General features: G+C 55.2%; 1 protein-coding gene across 1 annotated transcript in view; it reads right to left on the bottom strand.

Annotated features, from left to right (window-relative positions):
- Nucleotides 1–14,203: 14,203 nt before the first annotated feature.
- The window catches only part of Fam20c (FAM20C golgi associated secretory pathway kinase), a 52,163-nt gene continuing 38,612 nt past the window's right edge, over nt 14,204–27,754 (bottom strand). The window contains exons 4-10 of the mRNA XM_005339823.5: nt 25,409–25,501; nt 23,678–23,793; nt 17,314–17,494; nt 16,558–16,667; nt 16,272–16,353; nt 15,823–15,882; nt 14,204–15,144 (exon numbers count right to left, since the gene is read on the bottom strand). Coding sequence (XP_005339880.1) covers nt 14,895–15,144; nt 15,823–15,882; nt 16,272–16,353; nt 16,558–16,667; nt 17,314–17,494; nt 23,678–23,793; nt 25,409–25,501 — 892 coding nt within the window. The 3' untranslated portion in view covers nt 14,204–14,894. The remainder of the gene's footprint in view (nt 15,145–15,822; nt 15,883–16,271; nt 16,354–16,557; nt 16,668–17,313; nt 17,495–23,677; nt 23,794–25,408; nt 25,502–27,754) is intronic.

Raw genomic sequence — 27,754 nt, 5'->3', positions numbered from 1 at the left:
ACGGGCCAGCAGCGTCTGCACGGAAGCGACTGGGAGCCTGGGCTTCTGGGGACCCCCGCGCACGCCCCCACCCGGTTCTCTGGCGTCCAATCCCGGTGCGGGGGAGGCCCCAGTCACAAGCAGAGCGGGAAGCGGAGCCGGGCTGTCTAGGCGACCCTCTGACCCGCCGAGGGAGGAGGGAGAGAGAGGGCGTGTTGGGTGGTCCGATGCACTGGGCGCCCACCCGCCTTCACTCCCCAACCCGCACGGTTTGGAGGCTCAACCGGGAGAGTGCCCCGGAGCTGGAGTTGGGGACTCTCAGGCTGCGCTGCTGGGTAGCTTGTGCAGTGGGTGCTCCCTAAGACTTGGAGGTCGTTCCAGTGGTCATGAACTCTCAGCAGAGCCCACAGCCAGAAGCACTACCACAGAAAGCTGGGCAGATGCCCCCTTGGCTGCCCATAGTGGGGGTCCAGGGCTGATGTGTGGGGCTCATTGAATATCCCTGGCTTGGGCACTGCATTAGGGAGAGCATGGGTGGAGATAAAGGGTCCAGTGTCTCTTCCAGAGCAGGATGCCCTTGCATCACTGTCCACCCCTGCCAGAAGTGGCCTTCTCCAGGGGCCCTCCTTACTTGGGGCCCACAGTCTGGGGAGGTGGGCCTTTCATTTGAAGAACCTCCCTTGAGCTGGTGCTTCTAATTCCAAAGCTCTGATTCCAGAGTGCATAGGTAATTGCAGAAGATACAAACCCAGGAGGAAAGAAGTAGGACATTAGGGGTCTTTATAGTGGGCAGGCTTCCCAATAATCTGCAGAAGTCTGTCTGAGAGCCTCCTTCAGAGTAGCACCTTGAGTTCTGAAACACCCATGCTCCTTCCAGCTAACCACTCCAGGAGCAGCCAGTGCCTCTGTCACCCTGGCTCCCAGCAGCTGGAGGTCCTGCTTGTAGAAGCCCAGGTACTCCAGGGCTCCTAACCCACTGGGGTGGACATGCAGTTGTCACTGGGGTAAGCAGCTATCTGGCTTCTGCTCAGTTCTAAGTCACAGTCAACAATTAATGGTATTGTCCTCTCCATTAGATGTCAAAATTTAGATGTCAGAATTTGGGAATATAAAATTGAACAGCCCTGCTCAAAAACAGTTTGGTAAGTTTCTTTAAAAACAAAACATGCAGCCAGGTGTGCCAATGCACACTTGTAATCCAGGACTTGGGATGCTGAAGTAAGAGGATCACAAGTTCAGAGCCATCTTATGCAGTTTAGCAAGATTCTGTCTCAAAATAAAAAAATAAAAAGGGCTAGAGGTGTAGCTCAGTGGTCAAGGATTCAATCCTTACCACTGCAAAATCGAGGAAGCAAACAATAGCCCCTACCCCAAAAAGTCCTAAATATGCAACTATAGAACCTGCTGGTTGTACTCCTGGATCCTCAACCCAGAGGGCTCCCAGGTCAAGGTCACAGAGAAACCTGCACACCAATGCTCAGAGAAGTTTTACTTGCATTATCCCCAAACAAGAAATAAAGCAGATATTCTTTTTTTTTTAATTTTTAAATTGATTTTTAAAAAATAAATGACAGTGAAATGCATTACAATTTGATGTTCTTTTTTAATATATATATATATGTATGTATATATATATATATATATATATATATATATATATATATATATATCTGTTGCTGGATCTTTATTTATTTATATGCAGTGCTGAGAATTGAGCCCAGGGCCTCACATGTGTTAGGCAAGCACTCTACCACTGAGCCACAACCCCAGCCCGAGGCAGATGTTCTTAAACAGATGAATGGTTAGGTGAACAGTGGCACATCCATACCATGGGATAAGACTCAGCAATAAAAAAGAAGGAAATATCCATTTGCTCATCCACTAGGTGGATCTCCACAGATCAACCTCAAAGGGTTTCACACTTTACAATTCCACTTTTTTAACATGCAGGAACCCAGGTAGAAGCTGGCATGACCTGGCTTCACCCCACAGTGCCTCCTTTCCAGCACAGGCTCACACAGGGGGAAGGGGAGAATGCAGAGTGACCCAAAGGGAGGAGTGTAAGGTCATATGGTGAGGAGGGCAGGTGGCATGGGTGGTGCTGTGCAGCTGTCCTTGAAGAGATGGTGATGCTGTGCAGCTGTGTGTGGAATATCAGAGGCTATTGAGGACCTCTGATCTCTGCTGAAGGCTGTCACTGTCCTTCAACTGCTGGGACACCCAGGGTGGGCTGCAGAAGCACAGGTTCTCCTGAGCCCACCAAGGCAGTGGCTGCTGGGCAAGGAGCCATATATGGGGAGGGTAGGCATCTCTCAGAGAGGCCCAGCACCTGCTTCCTTGCAGTGGGCCACCCCAAGGGCAGGAAGAAGCAGTTGGACTCAGCCTGTCAGTGGATTGCTCAGAGTGGATAAGGTCAAGTATGTCCAGCAGTGTGTGTGTGTGTGTGGTGGTGGTGGGGGTCACCAGGGAGCTCACACACAGCCACGCCCCCTCCCCGACTCCCCACCCCAGGGATGCTCAAGGGATATGGGTTTGGGGGGTGAAAGGAGGCTGGTCAGGCTGGGGGAACAGAATTGTCCCATCCCCTCTGTCCCCTGAATCCAGAGGAAAGGGCAAAGGGGCAGGGATGGGGCAGCTGCCTGGGAAGGGGCTGGAAGAGCCCCTGCCTGGAGGGAGGAGTTGGTGCTGAGTCAAACAGTGGAGGCAGCTGCCCAGGAGGGAGGGGGAGAAGGAGGCTCACTCTCACCCCACAGGACCCCACCTAAGAAACCCCGGACCAGAGACTGCTCCGAGTTGGAGGAGCAGAGAACAGCCAGCCCCACCAGTGGCTCGTGATGTCATCAAGTGTCCAGCAAAAGTCGCAGCCCTCTGCTACCTGCAAGGCCATGGAGAGGAGGAAGTAGTGGGTGACGGGGCGCTGTCAGAGGAAGACCCGGCAAGGTGGCTTCTCTCCGCACAGAGCGCCCAGAGAGCAGCCCAGGGTGGAATCTGACACTAACGCCCCCTGGTGGCGAGGATTGTGCAGTGGGAGCGGTTAGTGCCCGGATGGAGCCTCAGTTCCACGTTGGTACCCCGGCACAAAAAGCCCGTTTGTAGCCCCAAATTCACAAGACACTTAAGGGAATAAAACCAACGCGTTGTTAAGAGAGTTCCAGCAGAGCCGGATGCATGCAGGAGATAAGCATGGAGTCACTCACAGGTAACTGAAAGTCACCGTGAGTGGTGCACAGCAGAGAAGCTACCTGCTCCCATAGAGAGGACCCTCGGCAGAGAGGCGGAAACCACGGAAAAGAACAAATGTCCCCAAGTAAAACTGTGACAGAGGAAATGGCCTCGGGCTCCTTGAGTGAGTGAATGTGAGGGTCGGTCACTAGGACTCCCCAGACCTAAAGGCAAGACTGAAAGAGGCGGGGGGGGGGGGCCACAGGGAGTGTGCTAGGGACAGGTTGGGAGAGGGACAGGTCCAGCAGGAGGGGATCAGCAGAGAACAGGGTGAGGAAAGCTTGATGGCTAGAAATTTCTAGAACCAATGAAAGGCACCACCTATGTAGCAAGCTCAGAGAAGGAGTCCCTTCATCCACCCCACCCCCAGACAAAACCAAACTCAAAAGGAGTCAGATCTGAGTGTGAACCTTCAAACTATAAAGCTTCTAGAATGATCATTGGCTTGGCAAACGTATCTTTGATTTGGCAGCAAAAAATATGATACATACAAGAAAAAATGGCTGGACTGCATGTCAAACCGGTCAGAGCTCCTTGTCCCTGAGGAATTAAAAGGTGAACACAGGCCAGGAGGTTATTTGCAAAGCAAACCACCCAGACTTGAAGATGGCCCTGAAGGGGCCAAGAAAAATACAGATGGCAAATAAGCACTTGGAAAATACATCCAACACCATTAGGCAGGAGGGGAACGTAAACTAAAATAACAAGATACTGCACACGTTTATTAGAATGGCCAACACACACACACACACACACACACACACACACACACACACACACACACACACACACCACACACCAGGCAGTTTTATGAGTCCATCTGGCTGACCAGGGACCAGATATCTGATCAAACACTACTCTGAGTGTGTCTGTGAGAGAGTCCTCTGACAAGACCAACATTTGAAGGAGTGGACTTTGAGCAAAGCAGACAGCTATACAGTGGGTGGGCCTCACCCAAGCAGTTGAAGGCCAGACCCGGGGGTGGGGGTGGGGGTAGTGAGGTCCCCAAGGAAAAAAAAGAGTCTCTGCTGGCAGAGCAGTTGCAGTTCTTCCCACTGGCAGACCCATCAGTTTTGCTGAGTCTCCACACTTAGTGGATCAGTTCCTTAAATTCTCTCCCCCAATTTCTGCACACACACACACACACACACACACACACACACACACACACACACATTCTGATTCTGTTTGTCTGGAGAACTTAACTACCTGTCAGGTGCCGGGGTGATGGGAAACAGCCTGGACTCTCATTCTTTAGGGTGAGGGTGCAGTTTCTTCATGTCACATAGGCATTCGCACCTGGCCAGCCACCACTTCTAGGTGTTTGCGTGGAGAGTCTTCCTGTGAGCTTATATGCTTTGGTGACTTTATTTGTTGTTACTAAATCCTACAAAGAACCACAAGTTCTGGGAATAGATGAACTGCAGTGGGCCCATCCTGTGGAGTACTACTCAGCAGTGAATAGAAAACCCCGCCATTCCTTATTGTCCCAAACTCATGTTGCTGAGTAAAAGAAGCTGGACTCAAAATTCCCATCATGTGGTGCTGTGGGGGGCAAAGCCATAGAACACAAACCTCCTGTGACTGCAGGGCTGGAGTGAGGGGTTGGGAATTGAATGGCTGAGCACTGGTCAGAGCTCATTGTCCCTGAGCAGCATGGATATCAGGGTCCATGTTGTCTTCTCTGAGAACCTGGAGACCTTGGAGAAGAGTTGCTGCGTCACACCATTAGGCCAGACCCCACTGAATACAAAATCAGGAAGCTGGTCCACCACGGTGCTGCACACAGCGGCTCAGGATGCACAGCACACACACAGAGGGCCAGGGAGGAGCCGAGGCTTCAGTGCCTCCCAGCATGTGGCAGGGGAGCTGGCCGAGGTACCAAGTGCCAGGACTCCCAGAATGCACAGCAAAACGGAGACACTTAGACACCAGGTGAGTGTGAGCGGGAGAGGATGAAGCCACGCCCACCTCCACATACCTGTCGGGGGCAGAAGAGCTGGGGGTGGGGCAGCTACGGGACTAACCGGGGACCACAGGCTGCCCTGGCGTTTCCAACTAGAAACAAGGCTGCAGCCCACCCCCCACCCCCGTCCCTGCAGTCATTGTTCCTCCAGCACCACATGCAAGGTCCCTTGGGGCCATCTGCTCTAAACCTGCCCAGTCTCCAGAGGCCCCTGTTGGAGGAGGTAGACTGTTGACAAAATTAATCAACATGATTCAGAAGAAAAAGGGACCGTGGGGAAGAGCCAGAGCAGGGTCAGAGCTCCAGGGTGCTGTGCACATGTATGTGTGAGTGTGAGTGCATGTGCGTGTGCACATGTGTGAGAACCTCAGTAGGTGAGTCACAGAAGGCTTCGTTGTGAGAGGACACATGAATAAAGACCTGGAAGTGAGTGTGTGCACACCTGGAGGTGCAAATGTGTGCACATCCACAGTCCACGAGGAAAGAGCCGTGGGCTGAGGTGCTGAGGTGAGCACACGTCCACTAGAGGGCATGGGCTGGCCACACCTCCTGGCACCTGTCCTCTGTCTCTTGGCAAAGCTGGGAGGGGAGGAGACGGCTGGGCAGGCAGCAAACGTGTGTCCCCAGCAAGGTTCTGGCTGAGCTCACTCTACATGATGCTCAAAAGCTTTTTGAAAATTCACATCTGCCCAGAGGCTGGGAGAAGATGATCCCACGTGCCAACATGCTCTGGGTGTGCGTGGACACTTGCTCCTGACTTTGCTCTGGGTGGGACTTGTCAGGTTGGTGTGGTAACTTAGGACAAAGTAGCCCCCGAGGGAAAGAAACATGTATTAGGCACTGACAGAAACGCCTGTCAATCAGTGGGATCTCCACACTAATGCCTGCAAATCAGCAGGACCCCTGGCCAATCCTGGAGTTCAGCCAACTCCCCTGACCAATTCCAATGGGACAAGGAACTCTAAAAACACCTTTTCCTGTCCCAAGCCCTTCCCTTCCTGCCTAAACCCATAAAATCCCGGTCTGGTCGAGCTCCCACGTGGTTTCTCATCAGACCCTTCTCCTGTCCACTCTGCCGGTCTGATTGAGTTCTGCTCGGGAGTGAGTCTCAAATAAAGTCTCGTTCAGAGGCCTTTTTAAATCTGCCTCCTTTGGTGGCTGCCTGCCTTGCCTGATCTTACAGGATTGGGTTCAGGTGTCTCTGCACGCAGGTTTCGGTGTTTCAAGTGTGGGTTCGGATGTCTCCATGGATCGTGGTGTCTATGGCTGACATCTTTCCTGGTGAGTTCACTGTCAGGCATTCATCCTAATTCCTCCCCTGCCTCCGTGGGGACAGGAACTGTCCATGATCAGGCACTGTGAGGTCAATCCTGGGGTTTCCGCAGGCTCTGGCCACTCTCCTAGGTATTGCAAACCCTGTATGACTCAGCTACTGTCAGGCACCAGGTGTCCACAGGGGATTGTCATGCACTTCAGGGATTGAAGTATGTGTGACCTGCCCCAGCAGAGCGACCGGAAATCATGGTGCAAGAGTTGGGGGTGGGTGGGGCCATGACCACCAGCTTGGGGGCCTGGGGAGGCAGAGAGCGGGAGTGATCCTGTGTCCCCTGTGGCTTCAACTGGGAAGCTAGGAAACTCTGCTCCTGGGGAGACTCCTGACAGCCCATGGATTGGACAAACTGCTCTCTGGGGTCAGTCATAGAACAGGGGACTGTCTGCTTTTTGTTCTAGGATCAGTAAAGAGGCATCACAAGCCTAAGAGGGGAGATGACCCCTGGTCCCACCTGACAGAACTTGCAGGAGTGTTCGGAGCATCCCAAGGTCTCTCTCCTCTGCTAGAGAGAGGGAGGAGGGGTGAGGGACTTCATGGAGGATGTGAGCAGCCACATGCCTGGTGCCCCAGTGCTGTCCTCCTGCTGCCCACCAGGGGCTGCCTGAGGCCCAACTCACTGAGAAGTGGGCCAAGGAGTGGGTGGCTTCAATTTCACGTGTCCCATGCTTCTCAGGCAGAGAGGCCCATGGATGCTTGGGAGGGAGGACAGAAGAGACCCAGGACTGTGGTTGTCTAGGGACACCACAGGGAGGGCAGGTCCCAGCTGTGAGAGGGCAGAGAATTGGGAGCGGGCTGCACCCTGGAGCAGGGGTGTCTTCTGAGAGGTGCACACGAGGGGAAGGTACCATCTCCCAGGTCCCGGGTGCCGGTGGCTGACAAAGGCTTGCTCAGGCCCAGCCTCCCCATTCTGGCTGGGACTTGGCTGGGCGGGAATGGGAGCCCTGCAGGCCACCGGAGGGAATGTCCTCCTAGGCCCAGGTGGAGCTTGGCCTTCATCCTGGATGTCACAGTCTGGCTGGTTGAGGCTTGGACACAGGCAGTGGCTCAGGGAGTGGAGGAGTCGGGTTGCTGCGTGTTCCTGCAGGTAGGTGTCCCTGGTCATCAGATCGTCTGATGACCCCAGTCTCACCCCACTCAGAGCATGCTGTCCATGTCCCCGCCTGCTGTGGCCCCATGTGCTCTGTCATCCCAACCCACTGGGGCTGACTCTCCATGGGTGGCCCCGTTATTGCTGTGTATTGTCCCCCATTGGGCTTCTTGCTGGGATGGCACCCTGCAGACAGAGATGGCGTTGTCCCTGTCCCATTGCTATCACCGAGGACAGGGCTCTACACGGCAGGTGACTGGCAGTGATTGGAGCTGATAAATAGAACCATGGCTGTAGGCCCAGCCAGACACCAGAGACATGCAGGCCTGGTGCAGTGGCCCTGCCTTGGGGACCTTTGCGTTCACACACTCATGGCTGTGGCTGGGGGTCTGTCCATGCTCAGGGTGGGGCTGGCTGCTGTCGTCCAGGATGGTATAGGACTCTCTCAACCTGGAGATGCCCATAGGGATCTCCCCACCTGGGGATGACCATGGGGACCTTGTACTTCCTGGACATCTGGCTTCAATTTCACCAGTAGTTAGATGTTTCTCTGCATCAGCTGGGCCCACCACGATCTATAAATTCCTGTCTATGTCACTTTCTCTTCCAAATGTCGCTGGGTTTTTTTATCTGATGCACAGCGTCTCCTATGAATGAAACCAGGCTTCACTGTGAGTGGAGACAGGTGTTTCCCATCCTAAGACTTCACAGAAAGCTTGCAAGCAAAGCCGACTGTGACCTGGAAAAGAGACGGAATGCCATCGTGTTCGGACAGCGTCAGCTGGCTGCATGGGGCTGGAGTTATGGCCTGCATGCCCCCTGGTGTTCCTGGGACTAGTACCCACCCAGGAACATAAGCACCTCCAACACCAGCAGAGAGGTTGCAGGGGGTGTGGAACTGAGCCAGTCAATGACGGGGCTCCAGGATGAGAACATGTGGGCTCCCTAGACTGCAAGGGCTCAGGCCAAGCTGGTGCCTCTGTGCCTCACTGGGGCCCAGGAATCTGTGCAGAGAGAGAAGGTGAGCCTGAGGGTCAGAAGGCACCAGGCCCACAGGGTTGCCCTTCAGCATATTCACAGGGGACCTACGGCTGTATGGGCTATATACGCTGTATGGGCTACAGCCTGCAGGCTGGGGATGCCACAAAGCAGAGTGGTGTGTGTGTCATGGAGCTTCCAGTCCACTAGGGCAGCGGATGCTGTCTGAGGAATCTCAAGATTATAGGCATGTAATTACAGAGGCACTCAAGATGAAGCTGAGAGCTGAGTGTGAGGGAGTGCACAGCGGGGTGGGACTGGCCCAGCCTAGGATGTTTGAGGGGCGCTTTGAATGGGAATAAACAAGGTGAAGGGGTGGTGCAGGGTAGACAGCTCCCAGCTGTGCAAAGGCCCTGTGGTGCCAGGGAGGTGGTGGCTTCGGAGGCTTCCAGAGGTTAGCTTCCACTGCCCTCCAGATGTATTCCAACTCCTTGTTCGTGTCGAGGGAGAGTGTCTGCAAGTCTTCATTGCTGGGTTGTGTTCAGAACATCTTGGCACTCACTAAGCATTGTGCCTTTGAGAACACATTTATTCACAGGCATTGAGGGGGTCAGGACCGTTCTAGGTCCTGTGGGATAATGCAGGGTCTGGCCAGGGCTTTAGGCCTGGTGGTAAGAGGCTGGTGGGTACCTGAAGCCCTGGACAAGGGGAGGACTAGGCTGGAGGGCCCTGGCTGGGTAGCAGCCAGTGCCTGCTGAGGTCAGCTCTTGCTTGTCTCCAGCCCTCCTCTAGATGGTGCTGGGGAACAGGTGGGAGAGGTGCCTTCGACCTGGCCTCCCATGGCCTTGGGAGACACCTGGTGGTTGTGGGCATGTGAGGAAGGTCCTGGGACCCTGGGCAGGCAGGGTGTAATGGATGTGTTTTGAGGAGGCTGGCTGACCCTAGCTCCTTGATTAACCTCTTGGGGTTGCCCTGACCTGGCCAAGCCTGGGGACAGTCCCGCCTGGTCCCATCTCCTACATAACCTACCCTACACCTTTCTAGGCCTCTTCAGGGCTCCATTCTCATTTCCCAGCTAGCTTCAGGGCAGGAACAGCTGCCTCTTAGAGGGGGCACCTTGCAGGAAGTTGCTCTTGTCCCACAGGGATCCCCACATGGGTGCAGGGACCCAGGACTGGAGACATTCTGCCTACCAGAGACCCCGAGTGCTGTCTCAACACTGTCAGCTGTGGGCTGGGGATGTAGCTCAGTTGGTAGAGTGCTTGCCTTGCATGCACAGGGCCCTGGGTTCAATCCCCAGAACCAACACTGGTCAGCTGGATGGTGGACTGTCACTGACACCTGGGTTGGACAGGTGGACAGATTTAGATAGAAGCCAGCACTTTCCTGGTTGGCCTTATCCAGCCTTATCTGGCTGGGTATAGAAATCTGTCCTCCTGGCTTGGGAGCCAGGCCATACCTCTGTCCCTAAGTTCCAGTAAAGGGTGCTTTTGTACAGCTGGGGTCTGTCTACCTGCTCTCTGGCCTCAGGCATCTTCCTTCTTTGGAGGCCGGTTCTTGCCAGGATGAGGCTTTTCTGAAATGGAGGGCCTTGGAGTTCTGCTCTGCTGTGGTCCAGCCTGGGTCAGTCTCCCCATTTCCCCTCTCTCCACCTGGACAGCAAAGGGTCCCTATCTCTTCTTTTCATCTCCCTGGGAATCTCCTGAAGGCAGCACTTGGGAGAGGTTCCGTAGGAACTGGGTGGGCATGGGCAAGGTATGGAGGGTGCGTCTGTTCAAGGTGGGTGGAAGTGAGGCTCCACCTGTCTGGGGAAATGAGACCCTGAGGGGAGCCCAGGAGCCTCAGCAAGGGACCAAGGAGCAGTGAAGGACTGCATAGGGGGTAGGGGATGCTGAGATCTGGGCTCTTTAGCCCTCGAGGTGACTGGAGTGCAGGCACATGGGTGCAGGGACCCAGGGCTGCAGCCCTTCTGCCTACCAGAGGCCCAGAAGCCTCTGCTCTCACCTGAAGGGCAGTTGGTACTTTGTTTTGTGCCCACCTTAGACTTCTGGGGTGGGAGCTGGTAGACCAGCAGTCTGGTGGTCCATTCTGCCCATAGGACAGAGGTCATAGCGAGCCTCAGGTAGATATTTGTTTGTGCATTTATTTATTTTAATTCGGGGAGAAGGAGCCACTGCTCTAGCTGCCCTGTGACTTCTGCCAGGAGGTGGGAGGCCAGCCTGGGCAGGAGCCCTCTATGCCACTGCCTCCCCCTGCTCACTCCTGGACACTGCAAAATAAAGCCCAGGTCTACTGAGGAGGTCTCCTCCCGTTTTCTAAAAGTCTTGCTTGAATTCTACTGCATTCTGTTCTCAGGCTGCTCTGGTGGAAGGCCATCTATGAAAGCACCTCGGCCCTGCCCTGGGGGGTTTTGTTGAAGCTGCTCCTCTCCTGGCCTGGGCTCCAGTCAGGTCTTGCTCCCTCAGCCACGCTCACTCTGCTGCCTGGCATTGCAGGTTCGTGCCATCCTGGAGGCCTGCGGGGTTGATTTTGAGGACTGGGAGAGAGCACAGGGTTCTAGGTGGTGGGCAGGTGGGGTTTTTCACTGTGTGCTGAACCCAGGGAACCACTTTACCTATTGGTGCCTCAGTTTGCAAAACTGTGAAATGGCTCAACAGGACAGTGATTCTTCCGGGAGAGCAACAGCGAGGAGCAGAGAGAACAGGAGATGGGGGCTGCTGGAGACACTTGGCAGCCAGCACCGGGGCCAGGGCTGGCCCTTTCTACCTCTGCCCAGTGTAGTCAGAGTTTCGTTTGAATTTGTACCAAAGCAATAGATCATAGCGTTCAACGTCTTTAATGACACCCTAGATGAAGCCAAGAAGACAGTCCCCTCCCCCAGCCAAGCCCGGAGAACGTCCATGTCTGCAAGTTTCCCGGGTGTTTTGCTGTTTGGGGATTTGCCTTCCTGTGTCTAAACGACAGGCCTCGGCTGCACTGTCTCAGCTTCACCCCCCGTCTGTCAACTTTCCATGCTGGAAAGGTCTTGAGCAGATCCCCCCAGCGGGTGGCGAGTGGCCTGACTTGCTGGTCTTTTCTTGGGTGGTCTCTGCTTCCTGGGGCATGGGAGGTGCTCTTTCCCGGCTGACCTTGCCGAGGGCTCCTGTGTCTGTCCAGCAGAGTTGTGTTTCCTTCTGTTCATCATGCCCCTGGTGTCCCATTTGTCCACGGCACCAGGATAGCAGAGTCTCCTGGAACCCCCATCATTGTCATTCTGACCCTTTGCCTCTTTGCATTCTCGAATCAGGTCCTGCTTTTGGAGGACCTGTCCTCCGGTGCCAGCTTTGCACTGTGCTCAAAATGTTCGCTGAGCACGTCTGTCCACCCTCATGGCCACTCTGATGTGCTGGGGATGAGGCTGTCTGGCGGCACTTGGAAGGAATCATTCCATCACCCAGCAGACCTGGAATGGCCCTGGAGAAGGCCACATGCAGGCAGCTCCTAGGCATCCTCTGGTGACATTGCTCACCCTTCTGCTTCTACCTCTGGCCCCCTTCTTTGGGGACTTCCGTGATTTCGTCTCCTGTTCCTTACAGTTTCTTCTTCCTGTTCGGGTCTCTCCTTATCATAATGCTCCAAGAGTCCTTCCCGTTCTCTGGCACCCAAACTCTTCCCTGTCTTGTGCGTGTCTCTGGGTGTCACTGAACTGTTCATTCTGTTCTGTGCTCTCCAGAAGGACTCTGAGGTGGCTGGGGATTCCTGCTGTTGGCTCACAGTCAGCAGCAAGGAACCTGCCTGTTGGACACTGGCTTGTTCTGCTGGGCAGGGCTCCTTCTGTACACTGTCCTCCCTGGCTATTCTCCCCTACTCTCAGGCTGTCCCCTTGCCCCAGCCAAGGATGGCCAGGGTGTGCCTCATGATAATTTTTTTTTTTTAATGGCCAGCCCAGACATCCCAGAGCCATCCTGCAGTGGGCAGGGCAGACCGAGCATGCAGAAGGCTACAGTAGTTCAAGCCCCTGAGATCAACCTCTATCAGCCCAACCCCTGGAGATCTTTTTTTTTTTTTTTTTTTTTTTTTCTGTGTTGGGGATTGAACTCAGGGGCACTCAACCACTGAGCCACATCCCCAGCCCTATTTTGTATTTTATTTAGCGACAGGGTCTCCCTGAGTTGCTTGGCCCCTTGCTATTGCTGAGGCTGGCTTTGAACTCATGATCCTCCTGCTGCTGGGATTACAGGCATGTGGCACTGCACCTGGCCCCTTGAGATCTTTTGAAATGCTATTTCAGTTATATCAGTTGTCTCAAGAATGCTAGCATCTTAACTTCCTGAGGCCTTGTAGGCTCTGTGCTGGGCTGACCTGGTGCGGCCACCAAATGGCCTCATTTGGTCTTGAACGCATGTTTATCTGTGCCTCTGACTGCTCTGCTGTCCTATGACCTCTCACATCATAGCCCAACTGTCCTGTGGACCTATAGAGGACTTGGGAGGGGGCCCTAGTGACAGCCCCTCCCAATCTGACGTTTCGTGACTCCTGGGCGTGTGACCCAGGACAGGTGACAGCCTGGCTTCCAGCTCGTGGCTGACACCTGTATCCCAGTCCCCTGTAGCCTGAGGTGGGGACTTGAATACATTTTGGCTGTACTAGTTCTTCTGGGCAGAGGTGGGCTGGCTGAGAGGAAGCTAGGGGGGTGGAGCTGCCCATGCTGTGGGGACACTGGACCTTGTGCTGACAGGATGGGAGGCAGGCTTTGGGACCCCTTTATCATCCTGCTATTTCCTTTAAAGATCTGTCAGTCTGAGGCCATTTACTGGTTGGCTGTGTGAAGCCCACATCTGAGCCCAGCCTGACTCCAGGGTCCAGGGGCCTTGTGCCCTTCCTGGTCTTTAGGGATTTCTGGCTCTGGCTCTGCCATGCTGGGAGTCTAACCTGCCTTACTGCTTGTCTTCCCCACTCTGGGCCTCTTCCCCACCTGTGAAATGAGAAGATTCAAAACAGTGCAATGTGGCTTTGGAGAAGCAGCCTCCCGGGGCCCAGGGCACAGGGAGCCTCCCTCAGCACAGAGTGCCCTGGGCAGGGAGGCGAGTAGCCGGCAGGGTGACAGGCAAGGAGGCACCTGGCAGGAGGAGGACCCCTGGATTCTCATGACTTGGAAGTGTGGGGGTCTGGGGTGAGTCTCTGTCACATCTGCTTGTCGACCTGCTCTCTGGGTAGACTTGTAGACTTGCTAGGCCTTCCCTGCAGGCTTGGCCTGGTGGGTCTCAGGTTCTGGGGCCAGTAGTGGGAAGAGGCCTCTCAGCTGCCCCCGTTTTGGAGTGGTTCCTGCTGGAGACACGGTGTGTCTGCCTGACAGGGTGTGGCCCTCTGGGCCTCTTGTGGCCTCAGTGATCTCCACCCAGTCCTCAGAGGGCTCTGCAGCTGCCCTGCCCTCCCCTCATGCCCATCCCTGCTTTCGGGAGTGCAGGCCTCGCCCGGCCTGTTTATCCCGGGGCTGGCAGGCGGCTCCCCGGCAGCAGGCTCTGGGCTTTGGGCCACATGGGCATCGGGCGCGCTGGGCCTTGGTCATGTCTGGCTCCAGGCCTTACCTTCTGGGAGGACTGGCGGGCGGGCAGCTGAGCACCAGGGTGTGAGGGCCTTGCCCTAGTGAGGCCGAAAATACACGCTTGCCGTATCTTTATTGCACTTTTACCACATCGCAAACTACTCCACAAAGATGCCGGGAAGGTCGGCCTGCTGCTGTGGCCCCTGAGGACCCGTGTGACGTTCATACCAACTGTCCAGAGCAAAGCCGTGGGTCAGTGGTGCCTGCTGCAACGGGGAGGGGCAGGGCCACTGCTGGATACTGGGAGTAACTGGTCATTCACACTCGGGTGTCCATCTGTCCACACGCAGGCCCTGACATCCACCGGGAACCCCCTTCATCCCCAAAGGGTCTCTCCAGCCTCTAAATGCGGAGGCGTGGGAGGCAAGAGCAGAAAGAGAAGGTGCAGAGTGCAGGTGCCACACAGGACCAGGAGAGAGCCCTTGGGCAGGGCTGGAGGTGACCATGGCCCGTGCAGACGTCCTTCCCTTGGTACATTGCACCTTATGTAAATATAAAACAGTGAAATAGGCTTCCTTTCCCACAAAAAGGACCGGAGGCCTCTACTGCAGCCACAGGCAGCATATCCTGCCTGTCCTGGGTCTTGGAGAAGCATGGAAGTGTCCTGTTGGAGCCTCTCAGGAGGCTGCGCCACTGGGCGGCAGGTCACTGCAGGGACAACCCTGTCCTGTCCACGACTTCACGGGATCATGATGTGGCATGTGCAGCCATGCTCCTGGGTGGGCAGTGCGGGTGGTGCAGGTCACTACCTCTCAGTGGAGGTTCTGTGCCCAGGGTCCAGGTCGTCCTCCACCACGCCGCGTAGCCCGTCTCTCTCCACACAATCACGCACGGCCTGCAGCACGATGCGCAGCCGCCGGTCCAGGGCCTCCAGGTGTAGCCGGAACAGGACGGGCGCCACCCTGTCCCTCTGCAGAGACTCAGCCATCAACAGGCTCAGCTTGTACTCGTCCTTAGCCAGCAGCTGCAGGCGCAGGTAGGTGGACTTCCTGATCCTGCGGAGAGGGGGCTGTGAGCATGGGCTGGGGGTGGGGCAGGTGGCCCCAGGGGAGGGGTGGGGGGAAGAAAGGCCGAAAGAGACCTGGAGGGAGAGAGGAAAGCTGAGAAAGTGTGAGAGATGGAGACCGAGAAAGAGAAAAAGACAGAAAGAGATGGAGAGAGGCAGAGGGAGAGACAGACAGATCCGAGATGGGTACCTCACTGGCCCTGCCTCTCACCTGCATGCGGACGGGGCCCCACCTTGCAGGGATGTAGGCAGGCACCCTGGGCCCTAGGGCAGTATACAGGCAAGCTCACCCAACTGGCTGGACCTGGGTGGGTGGATCCTGAGATGTCTTCTGAGAGAAGCACAAACCACTTGGCCCCGTAAGCCCGTGTCCCCAACTGTGGGAGGGGCAGGGGGACGGTCTGGTAGCTGCTGCTGGGGTGCAGGGTCCTTGGTTCTAAGCTAGTGTCTGCTCTGGGGCTTGGCAGCTTCACAGGGCTGTGGTGACAGGAGCCAGCCTAGGTCCTTGTGGGGGTCCCTGGAGCTTGGGGTTGTGGATGGGTAGGCAGAGAACTGATGGCCATGGTGTGGCTATGGGCTGCCACCAGGTATGGACGCCTGTCTCCTGTGTCACGCAGGGAAGTAGGGAGATCTGGGCCTTCGCCTCCAGGGGAGGCCTGGGCCCTACCTGCAGCACTGCTGTAGAGGTACCAGGATGGAAAGCTCGTCGTGCGCGTATTTCCCAAACCTGCCGTGAGAGAGCACAACCGTCAGGTCCTTAGTGGGCTGCACAGGCTGGGCAGCCTTTTTGGAATGGATATCCTCCTGCCTTGCTAACTGGGGGCCACTCTCTCCCAGATAGAGCCTGTCTGGGCCTATATTCCTGGGGCAACAGAAGGGGACAATGGGACACACCTCCCAGGGTTACTGTCATAAACCCAGCACCTGTCAAGGCCAACTGCCATCCCTTCCTGTGACGGGGACCCTGTTGCCTCTGAATGGAGGCCTGTATTTCACACAGGGATGGGTCTTGGGACGCCCCTGTTCACCAAGGCCTGCTTCTTCCTGCTCTGGGCTAGGCCACCCACAGGGCAGAGGTGGCCAGCCTGTTGGGCTCTTAGACATGAGGGCACCCACCCTCTTCCGTTGTCCAGGTGGATGATGAATGTCTCGTTTCCAAACTTCTCGAAAGTCTCGTAGTGGTGGCGGTCCATATTGCCTGTGGGGATAAGCACAGGTGCTCAGAGGCCTCTGGCCTGCTGAGAGAGGTGCCTCCTGTCCACCCCAAGTATGGCCTCCAGGGCCACAACCCCGCAGAACCGTAACTAGTAAGGTGCCAGGCAGGTCCACTGGGAGCTCTGGGTTGGCACAGGTGGACCTGGGCCCCGCATCCCCAGTGGACAGCACATCCTACGGGACATACCCATGAGGAAATCAAAGATGGTCATATCCATGATGTCCAGGATGCGGTGGCCGCTGTCGTAGGGCGGAGTCTGTTTCACCTCCTCACAGTAGTCGGGGTCAACTTCCCACCTGCAGGAGAGCCAGGGTGAGGGGAACTCCTCCATGGATAGGGAGGCTGAGGGAAAATTCTGGGCGCTGCAGGGCTCAGAACAGCACGAGCCAGTGGGGCCACTCTGGGCAAAGAGGGCTTGGGATGTGGGCCAAGTGCCTACAGAGAGACGTGTCTCGGCTGTGGGCTATGAGGTTGCAGTAATAGGATTATGGGGCTGGGAGGTGATCATGCTCCAGGTGGAGGCCCCCGCCAGGCCTGAAGCTACTATCAAACTCTATCAAACAGTGGAGATTCACTGTTTCAGAAACAGTGCCTGGACATTGCACTTATCAGGATACCTTGGCTGAGAGAGTAGGACGTGTTTCTTCTGCATAAGGAACAAGAGGAATTGGAAGCAAGGGCCAAGCGCAAATACTAAGTCATGTTTTGAAGGACCCAGCGGTAAGGCCAGTGCCTCGGGGGCTTCTAAATCTCACGTCAAGGCCCTTCCCAATCACCTAGCCCACTGTGCATCGCACATGCTACTCAGGGTTGGATTCATGGCTGGCCCTGCCCTGCCTCCTGTCCCATGTCATGAGAACCCGAAGCCCTCCCAGTCCTGGTGTCCTAGTCGCAGAGTGGACAAAGTCATCCCAGGTGCCCGGGGCCCAGCACCGCACTCACTCTGCTTTCTTGCGCTTGTGGTAGGAGCGTCGCCAGGGGTTGCGCCAGGTCTTCCTCTTGGCCAGGGACAGGTCGGGCAGGAAGGCTGCCAGGGAGCCCTCTATCTGGTCTGGCCTCCCACAGAGTGCGTGCTCTGTGGAGCAGTAGTAGGAGCACTCCCCGTAGAAGCAGATGTTGTTGGCTGGTGGGAGAGACAGACCCCATCACTTATAGCTGTCCCCACGTGCCACCCCTGGCCTTTCAGGGCTCTGCCTGGAGCTTCTTAAAGGCAGGACTCACTCCCAAGCTCACATGGCCTCAGTGATCACCTCCAGCCCCGGGCCATGAGTCAACCCTGCAGTGGGCTCCTAGGCCCCGCAGCCCTGGAGTCTGAGGCCGGAGCTGGCTGGCTTCTCCTTGCCCCAGAATCCAAGGGTTGCAGTCCATGGAAACTCCAGATTCTCGTTCAGTAGTTCCCAGAATGATTTGTACCATGAAGAAAGAGAGAATCCACAAAAATGGGAGAATCTTTGCAAATCCCAAAGCTAATGGGGATGTAGTGCTCAGCATATGTCAAGGACTTGTATGATTAAATAATAAAAAAATCCAATTAATACATGGGCAAAGAACTTGAATGGATCTTTTTCCACAGAAGACATACAAGTGGCCAATGAGCTCATGAAAAGATGCTCCTCAGTGGTCATCGGAGAAATGCAAACCCAATCCACAAGGAGAAAACACCTCACACCAACGAGAACGGTCTTGATCATTGCCAGAGTTGACGAGGATGCGGAACACTGGAACCACAGTGCCCTGCTGGGGGCAGTGATGTGCACAGGTGCTTGTTTAACAGCAGCTAGCATGTGACCTAGCGGCCCCACCTGCAGGCATCTACCTAAGAAAGATGAAATATATTCCCACCCCTTGCTTGAATGTGCTCACAGCAGCACTGCTCACAGCAGGAACTCAGCCCCAAAGCCACCAGCTGACCAACAGCTAAACAAGATATAGGATTTTCACACAACCAAGTATCATCCATCCCTGGAAGGGAACAGAGTGCTGAGAGCCTGCACTGCAGACGAGCCATGACAACATCTTGCCCAGTGAGAGAAGCCAGGCAGGGGAGGCCACACGCATGGGCTCAGGGGCATCTCAAGTGCTGGGGCAGGCTCTGGGGTCTTTCTGGGGTGGGGGAAAAATTCTGGGATTGGGCAATATAGTGAATGTACTAAAACCACGGAATCATGCACCTTGAAATGGTGAGTTTTATGGCATGTGAATTATACCTCAATTAAAAGTTTAAAAACTCCAAGCTCTTTGCTGTCGTGGTTTATGGTACTCCTACTGGGAGCTCTGGGATGGCCGCATGCTGATCATAGCCTATGGATGGTCTGCTCTATGCTTGTATTTGTTTACTGAGTGAATCTGTGTTTTCATGCTCTGACTTGTTTGGTGGAGAAACCTGCACATGCATCGGGTTGTGGAGACAGGGAGGAAGCCTCTGGTGGAGCAGGAGGGGCCCTGCCTGGCTCCCTGTTCCTTCCCACTCACAGGGTCAGGAGAGTGGCCAGTGAGGGTCACAGGGGGGGGATGGAGAGAGGGGAGGGTGCTGGCACAGCTGCAGCCCTAGGAACACAGGATGTCCCAGCTGCTGTCCTCCCCATGAGCTGCCCCCCGCCTCTCCCCTTCCTGGCCTCCACCACAGCACCAAAGCTGGATAATTACCATAGGTCCATCTTGGGGGAATCAGCTGCACTGCTCTGGCTGCTGACACAAGTCAATTCATTTTCAGGGTGCCATGAAAGTTGATCATGTGGACAGCCACGTCCTCCTAAGCCAGTTCTAGACAGTATCACCTGAAGAGGGCAAGGATCCCTCCTCACCAGCTCTAAAGGGTATCTAGGGTGGGGTTGGGGCTCTGAAAGTCAGGGTTCCTTCCAGTTGCATGACCTGGCTGAAGCAGCACACATCTCTGCTCAGTTCTTCACCTGTGTGTGAGGGTTGAGCTGTGCCCGCAGCCTGGGAGAAGGATCACATAAGGCAGCTATGTGAAGTCCAGAGAAGGTGACCATGCAGCAGAGAGGACTGCCCCATGTTGAGGGGTAAGTGGGCATACTTTTCACTTAGTAGCTCTAGTAGACAGAGAGCTAGGGGAAGGCTAGGGCCCCTCTGATAGTGTGCAGTGGACATGGGCTCCCAGGGCCTGGTTCTGACCTGGGGCCAGGAGCACACAGCCCTCCTCATGAACCCAGAAAGTCCTGGCCTGCATGTGCAAGGTCCAGGATGGGCCTGTCTGAGGGATGGAGGTTGGTTCAGGAGGATGTGGGTCACCATGCAGGAGATGACATGACCACCCATCCTGGAATGAGGACCACAACGTAGCACAGGGCAGTGGACATGCCTATCACAGGGATGACCCTCAAGCTGCTGGCAGAAGACCCATGTCGGAAGCCCCATTCTTCCTCAGTGTGTATTTGAATGGGACTGTGTGGATAGTCTTGATGACCATCTGGGCAAACTCAGGCCAGTCTGGAAGAAAAAGGGCCAATTTAATCCTGGGTAAAAATCTCTATGCTTCGCAAAGCCCCAAGGAGTTGGGGGCTTTGAGAGCTGCCCATGACCTGTATCCTGCATGGGGGAGGCCACACAGAAGCATCCACCTTGCAGAAATTTACAGAAAAGGCCAGGGAACATGTTCCTTGAGCATATGGAGCTTTAGAGTCTTGGGCTCTGACCTGGCCCTGCCCACAGCTGTGTGGTATCAGGCACTTAACTGCCCTCTCTGAATGCGACTTCCACAGACCCCACCATGCCTGGGCTCACCGAGGGCTGTAGCCCGCTTCCTTCCTGCAGTGACCCTGGGACTTGAGGGCCACTATTGTTCCTCTATTGTCCAGACTGTCCTCCTGGCCACCTGGGGTCTTCTCTTTCTTGACCAAACCCAGAGGCAGTCCTCTGCCCCGGGAGACTTGGCTCCTAGTGAAGCAGCAATGACAATTTTGGCATCGGGTGGGTCGGGAAGTGCAAGCAAAGCAGAAGTGATACTGATGACTCTGAGCAGATTTGTTTTCTAAAATGAGGTCAAGGCTGGCTCCCAGACCCCACTGCTCCAGAGGAAGCCACACGTTCCCAAAGGCTCTGGGAAGAATCACGCTGAGAGCAGCACATGGCGCGGGAGTGGGTGGGATCCCGGGGGGGCTGCACTCTGAAGTGGCGCAGAGTTCGAGAGCGCATTGTCCAGGTGCAATGAGCCACTGGGGCCTGGGGCCATCATGGAGCTTCTGGAGTATCCTGGGTGAATCTGCAGCTGGCAGAAAATGTCATTGAAAGCCAAAAAAAAAAAAAAAAAGCCAGGGCAGATGTCTGTTGTGGAGTCCCTGGTCCCCGGCAGCCCTAGCGAGGCATTTAAAGGCGGGATTTCAGCAGTGTCACAATCAGCCTCTGTGGGGAGCTCCTGGGACTCGGAACTGATAGTTCCCTGCTGAGGGCCAGGAGGGGGACCAAACACTAACCAAAGAGGGATGCGGTAAGATCTTGATTTATCTGTTTAGGTTAAGAAGTGGCTCAGGCTTTTGTTTAAAAACAAACAAAAATCCACAGTCCTTCTCTCTTAGATAATGACCTAAATCCATTGATACTGAAAATTCTGCAGTGGGTGGCTTCAGCAGCTTCAGTGGCTTCGTCCTTGGGAGCCATTTGGGTTGCTGCACCCCACACCCCACCTGCCACCCATCAGCAGGGAAATCATGCCCAGCATGAAAACCTCTAGCTTCTCCTTTCCTATATCCTCTAACCCCAGCTCCTCTGCTTGGTCTTGAGCAAGTTACTTAAGCAGGTCCATGTGATGCCTGTGGACAGGTGAATGGACCAGCAGAATGTACACATCTCCCCAAGGCACAGTCCTCCACTGTGGAAGGAACAATCTCCAGAGATGCGAATAACGTGGGTGAACCTTGGCAACAGAATGGTGAGGGAACAGACGCAAAAGATATGAATTGAGCCTCCAGGTGCTTCACACCACAGGGGGTGGCTGCCCCGGGACATGCAAGGCAGCTCAGGGGGCCTGGACGTGAGCTCCTGTGCTGGTGGTAGAGGGCGCCACAGCATTGGCGTTCAGTGAGTGCCTCCAAGCTTAGCTGGCTAAATGCTCTGTACCTACCACCATAGGCCAACGCACCTCAATAAAACTAAAAGCAAGACAAGGACAACCTACCCCATAGGCCTGTCTGTGGAGCTGGGGAGGAGCTGCACTGCTCTTAGCCCTTTATCTGCTGTGCCTGTCACCTAGACCCTCCCTGCCTGCTCACCCAGAGATGGCCCAGCACTGCTGGGTGACAGCTAGAAAGCACAGTCCTGCCCCATGTAGTGGACTTGTCCCACCTGCCCATGCCACCAAGAGAAGCAGCCCTCCATGGGAGTGCTGTTAGCACTGTCAGCTGGGGTCCGGTGCTGTGGGGTGCTGGGCTGTCCTCTGCCCACATCCCTGAGGCTGAGCCTGCACCTGGGACTCATGACATTATCTGCCTGTGTCCTCAGTCCAGGCCCATCCTCAGCTTATCAGGTGCTGGGGAGTTGGACCCCTCCCTCTCTACCCCTGGACCTGTGTCATCCTTTGTTCTGAACTGAGAGCCTGGAAGGAGGTCTTGCTGAAATGCAGGGCATTGGGTCTAAGAATGTTGGTAACTGCTCACCTGGTGGTGGGCACCGAAGCCTGGGGGGTGTTATTCTCTAACTATTTTGAACCTTTGAAAAATGTCACTGCAAAAGTCAAAATAAAGAAAAAAAAATGAAGAAGACTCACAGGTCTGAGTGCTGCTGGTATCTGCCCCCTAGAGAGCTAGGGGAAGGCTAGGGCCCCTCCAATAATGTGCAGTGGACATGGGCTCCCAGGGCCTGGTCCTGACCAGGAGCACACAGCCCTCCTCATGAACCCAGAAAGTCCTGGCCTGCATGTGCAAGGTCCAGGATGGGCCTGTCTGAGGGATGGAGGTTGATTCAGGAGGATGTGGGTCACCATGCAGGAGGTGACATGACCACCCATCCTGGAATGAAGACCACAACATTGCACAGGACAGTGGACCTGCCTATCACAAGGATGACCCAACTGCCAAGCTCTGAGGCTGAGGGGGGCCGGGACTTCAGAGCTTAGGTCCCTGCAGGAAATCCTAAGAGAAGGCCCCTTCTTACAGCACCATGTACAGAGAACTGCCTGTGAGTGACACCCTCCCGTCTCTGGGGCAGCTTAAGCACAACCCACCCCAAAGACCCCGCCAACACACAGGCTCTCATTGGGTCCTTTGATTCTGTCAGGAGGGGCCGGTAGAAGGCCGGGGGAGTGGGGAGCATTCTTCTCTGCCCTTTGGGGATTTCTGTCCTATTTTTCTCTCATTAGGAGGCTCTGAGAGGAGGAGACCAGATGAGCGTGCAGATGTGTGCTGGAGGACAAGAACAAGCTCAGCTAACGTATGGATATGGATTCCGGGCCTCGCTTCTGACAAGCTCACCAATGCAGTTAGGAGACGGGGCCAGCCACGCACATTGATCTTTTATGTGCCAGGAAGTCTTAGGACACAGCTAATCGAGGCCCTTAATTGGATTTATGTGCACGAATTGCGGAGCTGGGCATGTGGCTGGGGCCCTCCTGCAGTGTGAGCGTCTCCAGCCGGCCTAGTTCACACACCCACCACTTCATTCCGCTTTGCAGGCATTGCTGGAACCACTGGGCTCCTTCAAGAATGGAGCAGAAGCAGGAGGGCTCCCCAGGGCTCAGCAGGCACAGAAGAATTGGTAGGAAGCAGCTCAGCAGGGGCCCAGTGCAAGGAAGAGCTCAGACAGTGAGGTCAGCCCCAGTCACCAGGTCTAGAGCAATAGGGCCCAGGAGTGAGTGGGTGTGATCAGTGCACACTTGGGGTTCACAAGCAAAGTGTCAGGGCTTCTATGAGCTGAGGATCTCTGTGATGCACCCAAGAGTCCAGCACCTGTGCTACCTCCAGGGGCACAGATAGGGGGAGCTTCTACTCTCACTAGTTGCTTCCTTGAGGGAAGGGGCTGCTGGCCTGTTTCCAGGTATGGATGTTGCTGGAGAGTGTCTGGGAGGAGGGAGGACAAGGCCACTAGGAGAGACTAAGCATATCCGAGAAGGAGCTCCTTTGCCTTCTAAACCCAACAGTGAATAGAGGTAAAAAATAATTTCCTGCCTAGCACAGGGCATGTGAGTGAGGAAGACCCCCAACTCTGGTTTCTGGAGCCTTGTGGATGGATCAATAGATGGACAGGCTAGGACAAGTAAAAGCTGGCTAGAGGAGTGGCCTTTGTATGACCCCTCTCTAGAGGCTACCAAGGGCGTCACCTGTTGGGAACCCCATGAAGGGCCGTGCATAGCTACCTGGAGAGACAAAGAAAGTTCTCCACAGCTTCTTGTCTCGAGTGACATCCCGAATTTCTTTGGTCATGTTGACCATCCTGCCGGCCACAGGAGGGACTCTGCGGAAGTCCAGGATCCTGGCAAGAGAAGGACGGAGAAAAAAAGTCTTCACTCTCTGTGGTGGATTCCTGGCAGCCCAGGCAGAGGCTGATGAACCAGGCCTCTCCTGGCCCTCGCTCAAATCCGGCTTTGGGCCGTGGCTCTGCCTGGCACCATCGGCAACAGGCCGAACACACCCTGGAAGGACGAGTCCTTGTGCAATTGCCTCAGCCTTGCCAGGCACCTGGATAACTAAAACATGCCCTCATTCTAGGGCTAAATTTAAAACTAAATTAAATTACATGAACCACTCTTAATGGAACTCTTTCTGAGCTCCACGGCACGCACTGCCACTTGCTTAATTAAATGGAGATGCCAGATGCAAACGTTTCTTGCTGACACAGGACTTAGGATAGCTGCATCGATGTCCTCTGCAAAAGTGGCCGGGCGTGGAGGAACAGGTTGCATACCTGGGACCCAGGGTCAGGCTGGCTATGTGTGGCAGCATGCACCACCTCCCACAGGCAGGCATACCCTGGGCTCTGCTGCCCTGTCTTATAAGCACGTCGACTGGGGTCCATGTTTTCTAGAGAGCAACCTCACGGCTTGGGAGCCCCCATGGTTCTTTCCACAGAAAGGCTTTCTCTCAGGTTGGGCTGTTCTGGGAAAATGCAATGGTTGGAAATCCTGGAGATTTCTGCAGTCACCACACAAGGTTTGTGATCATACATGGATCACCCGATTCTGTTAAAATGCAGATCCTGGTCTGTGGGTGTGGGGTGGGGCCCAGACTCTGCATTCAGCCAGCTGCGGGGGTTGGGGATGGTGGTGGGGGTGACACTACTGTCCACCTAAGGCCCTGCAGAGCAGCCAGGAGGCTCCAGATGCAGAAGTTCCTTTCTGCTGCTGCCTGATGGGTGCTCTCTGACCTCCAGATCCCTTGAACCTGACCCCAGGGTCAGACTGTGGGCTGCCCCTTGAGGGCAGACACTGACCATCCCATGGGGGCTCCTGTGCGTGGCCTCCACCTCTCTGTAGCCAGGTGGAACCTGAAAATGAGCTGCATCCTGCAGGTCAGAGCTGCCCCTCAGGAAGCAGGGACCAGGCCTCAACTCGTTTTGCTGTGGGCACCACTTTCTTCAAGTAGTCTTTTTTCCCCTCAGAGAACTCCCACCCTGTGATCAGCCATATTAAAATTCACGGCTCTAATACTTCTTCCTCTCTTCTTTCCTGCTTTTCTTTTTCCTGGGTTCTCTGAGACCCCAAACCTACCATTCCTCTGGATGCTCCTTGCTGGGCATACAGGAGGCACCTGCCTAGGTGATGAGCCACAGTGAAAGGGCCCATCTCTGGGTATGTATTTCTCTCAGGGCCTCAGTTTTCTGGTCTGTGGAATTGGGGTGTGAAGGTCTGCCCCCCCAGGCATCATGAGAGTTAAAAGAACCAATTCTAGTAGGGTGCTCTGAACACAGACTGCAGAGACCGCCACGGGGAAATGACAGTGACAATACACTGTGGACCCCAGAGGCCAGGCCTGTGCCTTCTCGGCCACTAACAGACCTGTGTAATTATGCTTGATGGGTGCCTGGCTCTCAGAGGAGGGGGCTCCCTTGTGCAGGTGGGAGTGGCTGCTCTGTGGAGGAGGGGGCTCACCTATCCAGGTGGAAGGCAGCGATCTCCGCATTGTGCCGCTCGTAGTCAGAGAAATAAAAAAAGTCGGGGGGCGTCTCCTGCTCCCTGGTTTGCCTGGAGAAAAATGGGGAGAACAGAAAGGGTTTGTCACTGATAAAACCCTTGGCTGTATGCTGGACACACTGTGTCAGTTTTCCAGAGCTGATTTAAACGTCTGATGATTTTGCTAACCCGTTGTCACAGAGTCACTGTTGAAAATTAAATGATGCAAACTTACCATTAAATACATATACTTAAGGGTAATAAGTGCTTAGACCTCACCGTTGCCTAGCTGCTACCTGCTTCACTACCCTCTGCAGCCTGGGCTGCAGGTGGAAATTCTGCCTGGGAGGCTGGGCACCTCCTCCCAACCCTGGTTAGTAACTCAGGAGCAGCTGTGGACAGATGGAGCGCTTGCCCCGGGGTGGACAGGAGCATTGCACCATGAGGTTGGTACTCCCCAAACCAGCTCCTCTGGGAGCCCACCTCCTGCCAAATGGCTTCTTGGTTAAGCAATGCCTCTGAGCGGCCCTGCTGCAGAGAGAGGGCCCTGAACTGGACCAGACACACACCTCTCCAGGGCGTGGGCTTGAGTTGAGGTTGGGGGACAGTCTGTCTGAAGATATGCCCTCCTGGATCACTGTTACCTCTAAAAGGGAGGCTGGGTAGCCTTCATAGGTCTCCTTTGTGTGGTTTTCTGTCCTACAGGGGCATATGGCACTGGGGCCTGGGTTTCAATTTCTCCACTGCCCCGTCCAGGGGTAATGCCCTCCTGTTTCCTGTTCTTGACTTTGGGCCCTCCATTCTTGCCCACAGTTCTCTTATACGTCTCGCTTATACATCCAGGGCTAAGTCAGCATTTCCACGTGTGTGTCTCAAGGAATGTCCAGCCTGGACGTCCCAGCACTCAGGGGTCCTCAATCAGAGAAGTTAAAGTTTGGGAAACAGGGCCCCTGGGAGAGTCCCCTTGCGCATTCCCACTGTAAAGGCCTGTAGCCAGCGTGTCTGACCCATGGTCTCAGCCCTACACAGACTGTGGAGCCCACTTTCTGCCCAGCATATCATCCTGACCTGCAGTCCTGAGAAGTCTTGGTTTAAAGCCTTAAATGCAGCCATTTCCCAGCCTCAGTTCCAAAGGAAAATCCTTCACAAAACTTTCCCCAGTGCCAGCAAAGAGGAGCCACATCATTCCTGCTGCCTTCCCTGGCTGGTACGCAGACAGAAACACTGGAGCAGTAAGGCACCACCTGTGATATCCCAAAGCTGGGCCACCAGCTGCTCTGGCAGGGTCCTGGCCCCTCACCTGCAGTGGATGCTGGCCAGCAGCTCCTCCCTGGAGCCCTGGCTTCCTCGCTGGCATGCTGGAGGTTGGTTTCCGGACTTTACTGCTGCTTGGGTGGCCTTGGACAAGGGACAGACTGTGCTGGGCCTCTCCCTTTAAGTTCAGGGAACAGCCAGATAGGATATGAGATGTCATGCCCAGTGCCTATCCATTCTGACTTTGAGCCTGGCTTCTTAGTACCAAGTGGCCAACTGTTGAAGGCCTGCCTGGCCGGAGTAGGCAGCCAAGTGCAGTGTCCCTGAGTTATGGGCAGGTGGGTGCCCTGCCAAGGGAAGAACTAGAGGGCAGCTACCATGAGAGACCTGGCTCCCTTGGGTCCTTGCTGCTCATGGGGAGTGTATCTGTGACAGAGGAAACTCAGGACTACAACTCTCCCATTTATAGATGGAGATGATGAGGCCATAGAGGGGCAGGGACCTGTAGTGCTAGTGATAGAGCCCAGACAGCCCAGAGCTCCTTTGGAGGGTCCCATTGGTCTGTCTGTTGGGTCACTCAGTAAGGCTGGTGCTTGCTGTGTGTGTGTGTGTGTGTGTGTGTGTGTGTGTGTGCAATCATAACCCTGGTCTGAGTCACAGGGGCAGGTCCTTCCTTTGTGGGCACAGCTAGAGGGATCAGTGCTGTCTGGGATTCCACTTCCCACTCTTGTGCACCCCACGCACAGCAGTCTTGGGGCTTGGCAGGAGCTCAGGGCTGGGGAGCTGCACGCTGGGCTTCTTGGTCCAGCACTGCCTGGGCCCTTCCTCTCAGAAGCCCAGGGGCCTGGCTGGAGTGAACAGGGTGAGGGTGGTTGAGACCCAGGCTTCCCAGGGCTGCTTAGGGAGGACAAGCAGGGAATCCACCAGCTGGCATATACCAGGGAAGACAGCAGATTCTAACCAGGAGAACCAGGCCCAGACACAGGTCTGTGTCCCCTGTCCAGGGTGCCGGTCATGTCACCTTTCAGGCTGCCTCTCTGGAGCTGCTCACAGTGCAGGCTGCACTCAGCC

This window comes from Ictidomys tridecemlineatus, chromosome 10 (assembly GCF_052094955.1).
Source record: "Ictidomys tridecemlineatus isolate mIctTri1 chromosome 10, mIctTri1.hap1, whole genome shotgun sequence".
NCBI classification, from domain to species: Eukaryota; Metazoa; Chordata; class Mammalia; order Rodentia; family Sciuridae; genus Ictidomys; species Ictidomys tridecemlineatus.
The sequence above is the reverse complement of the archived record's forward strand: the minus strand, read 5'-3'. Positions and strand labels throughout refer to the sequence as shown.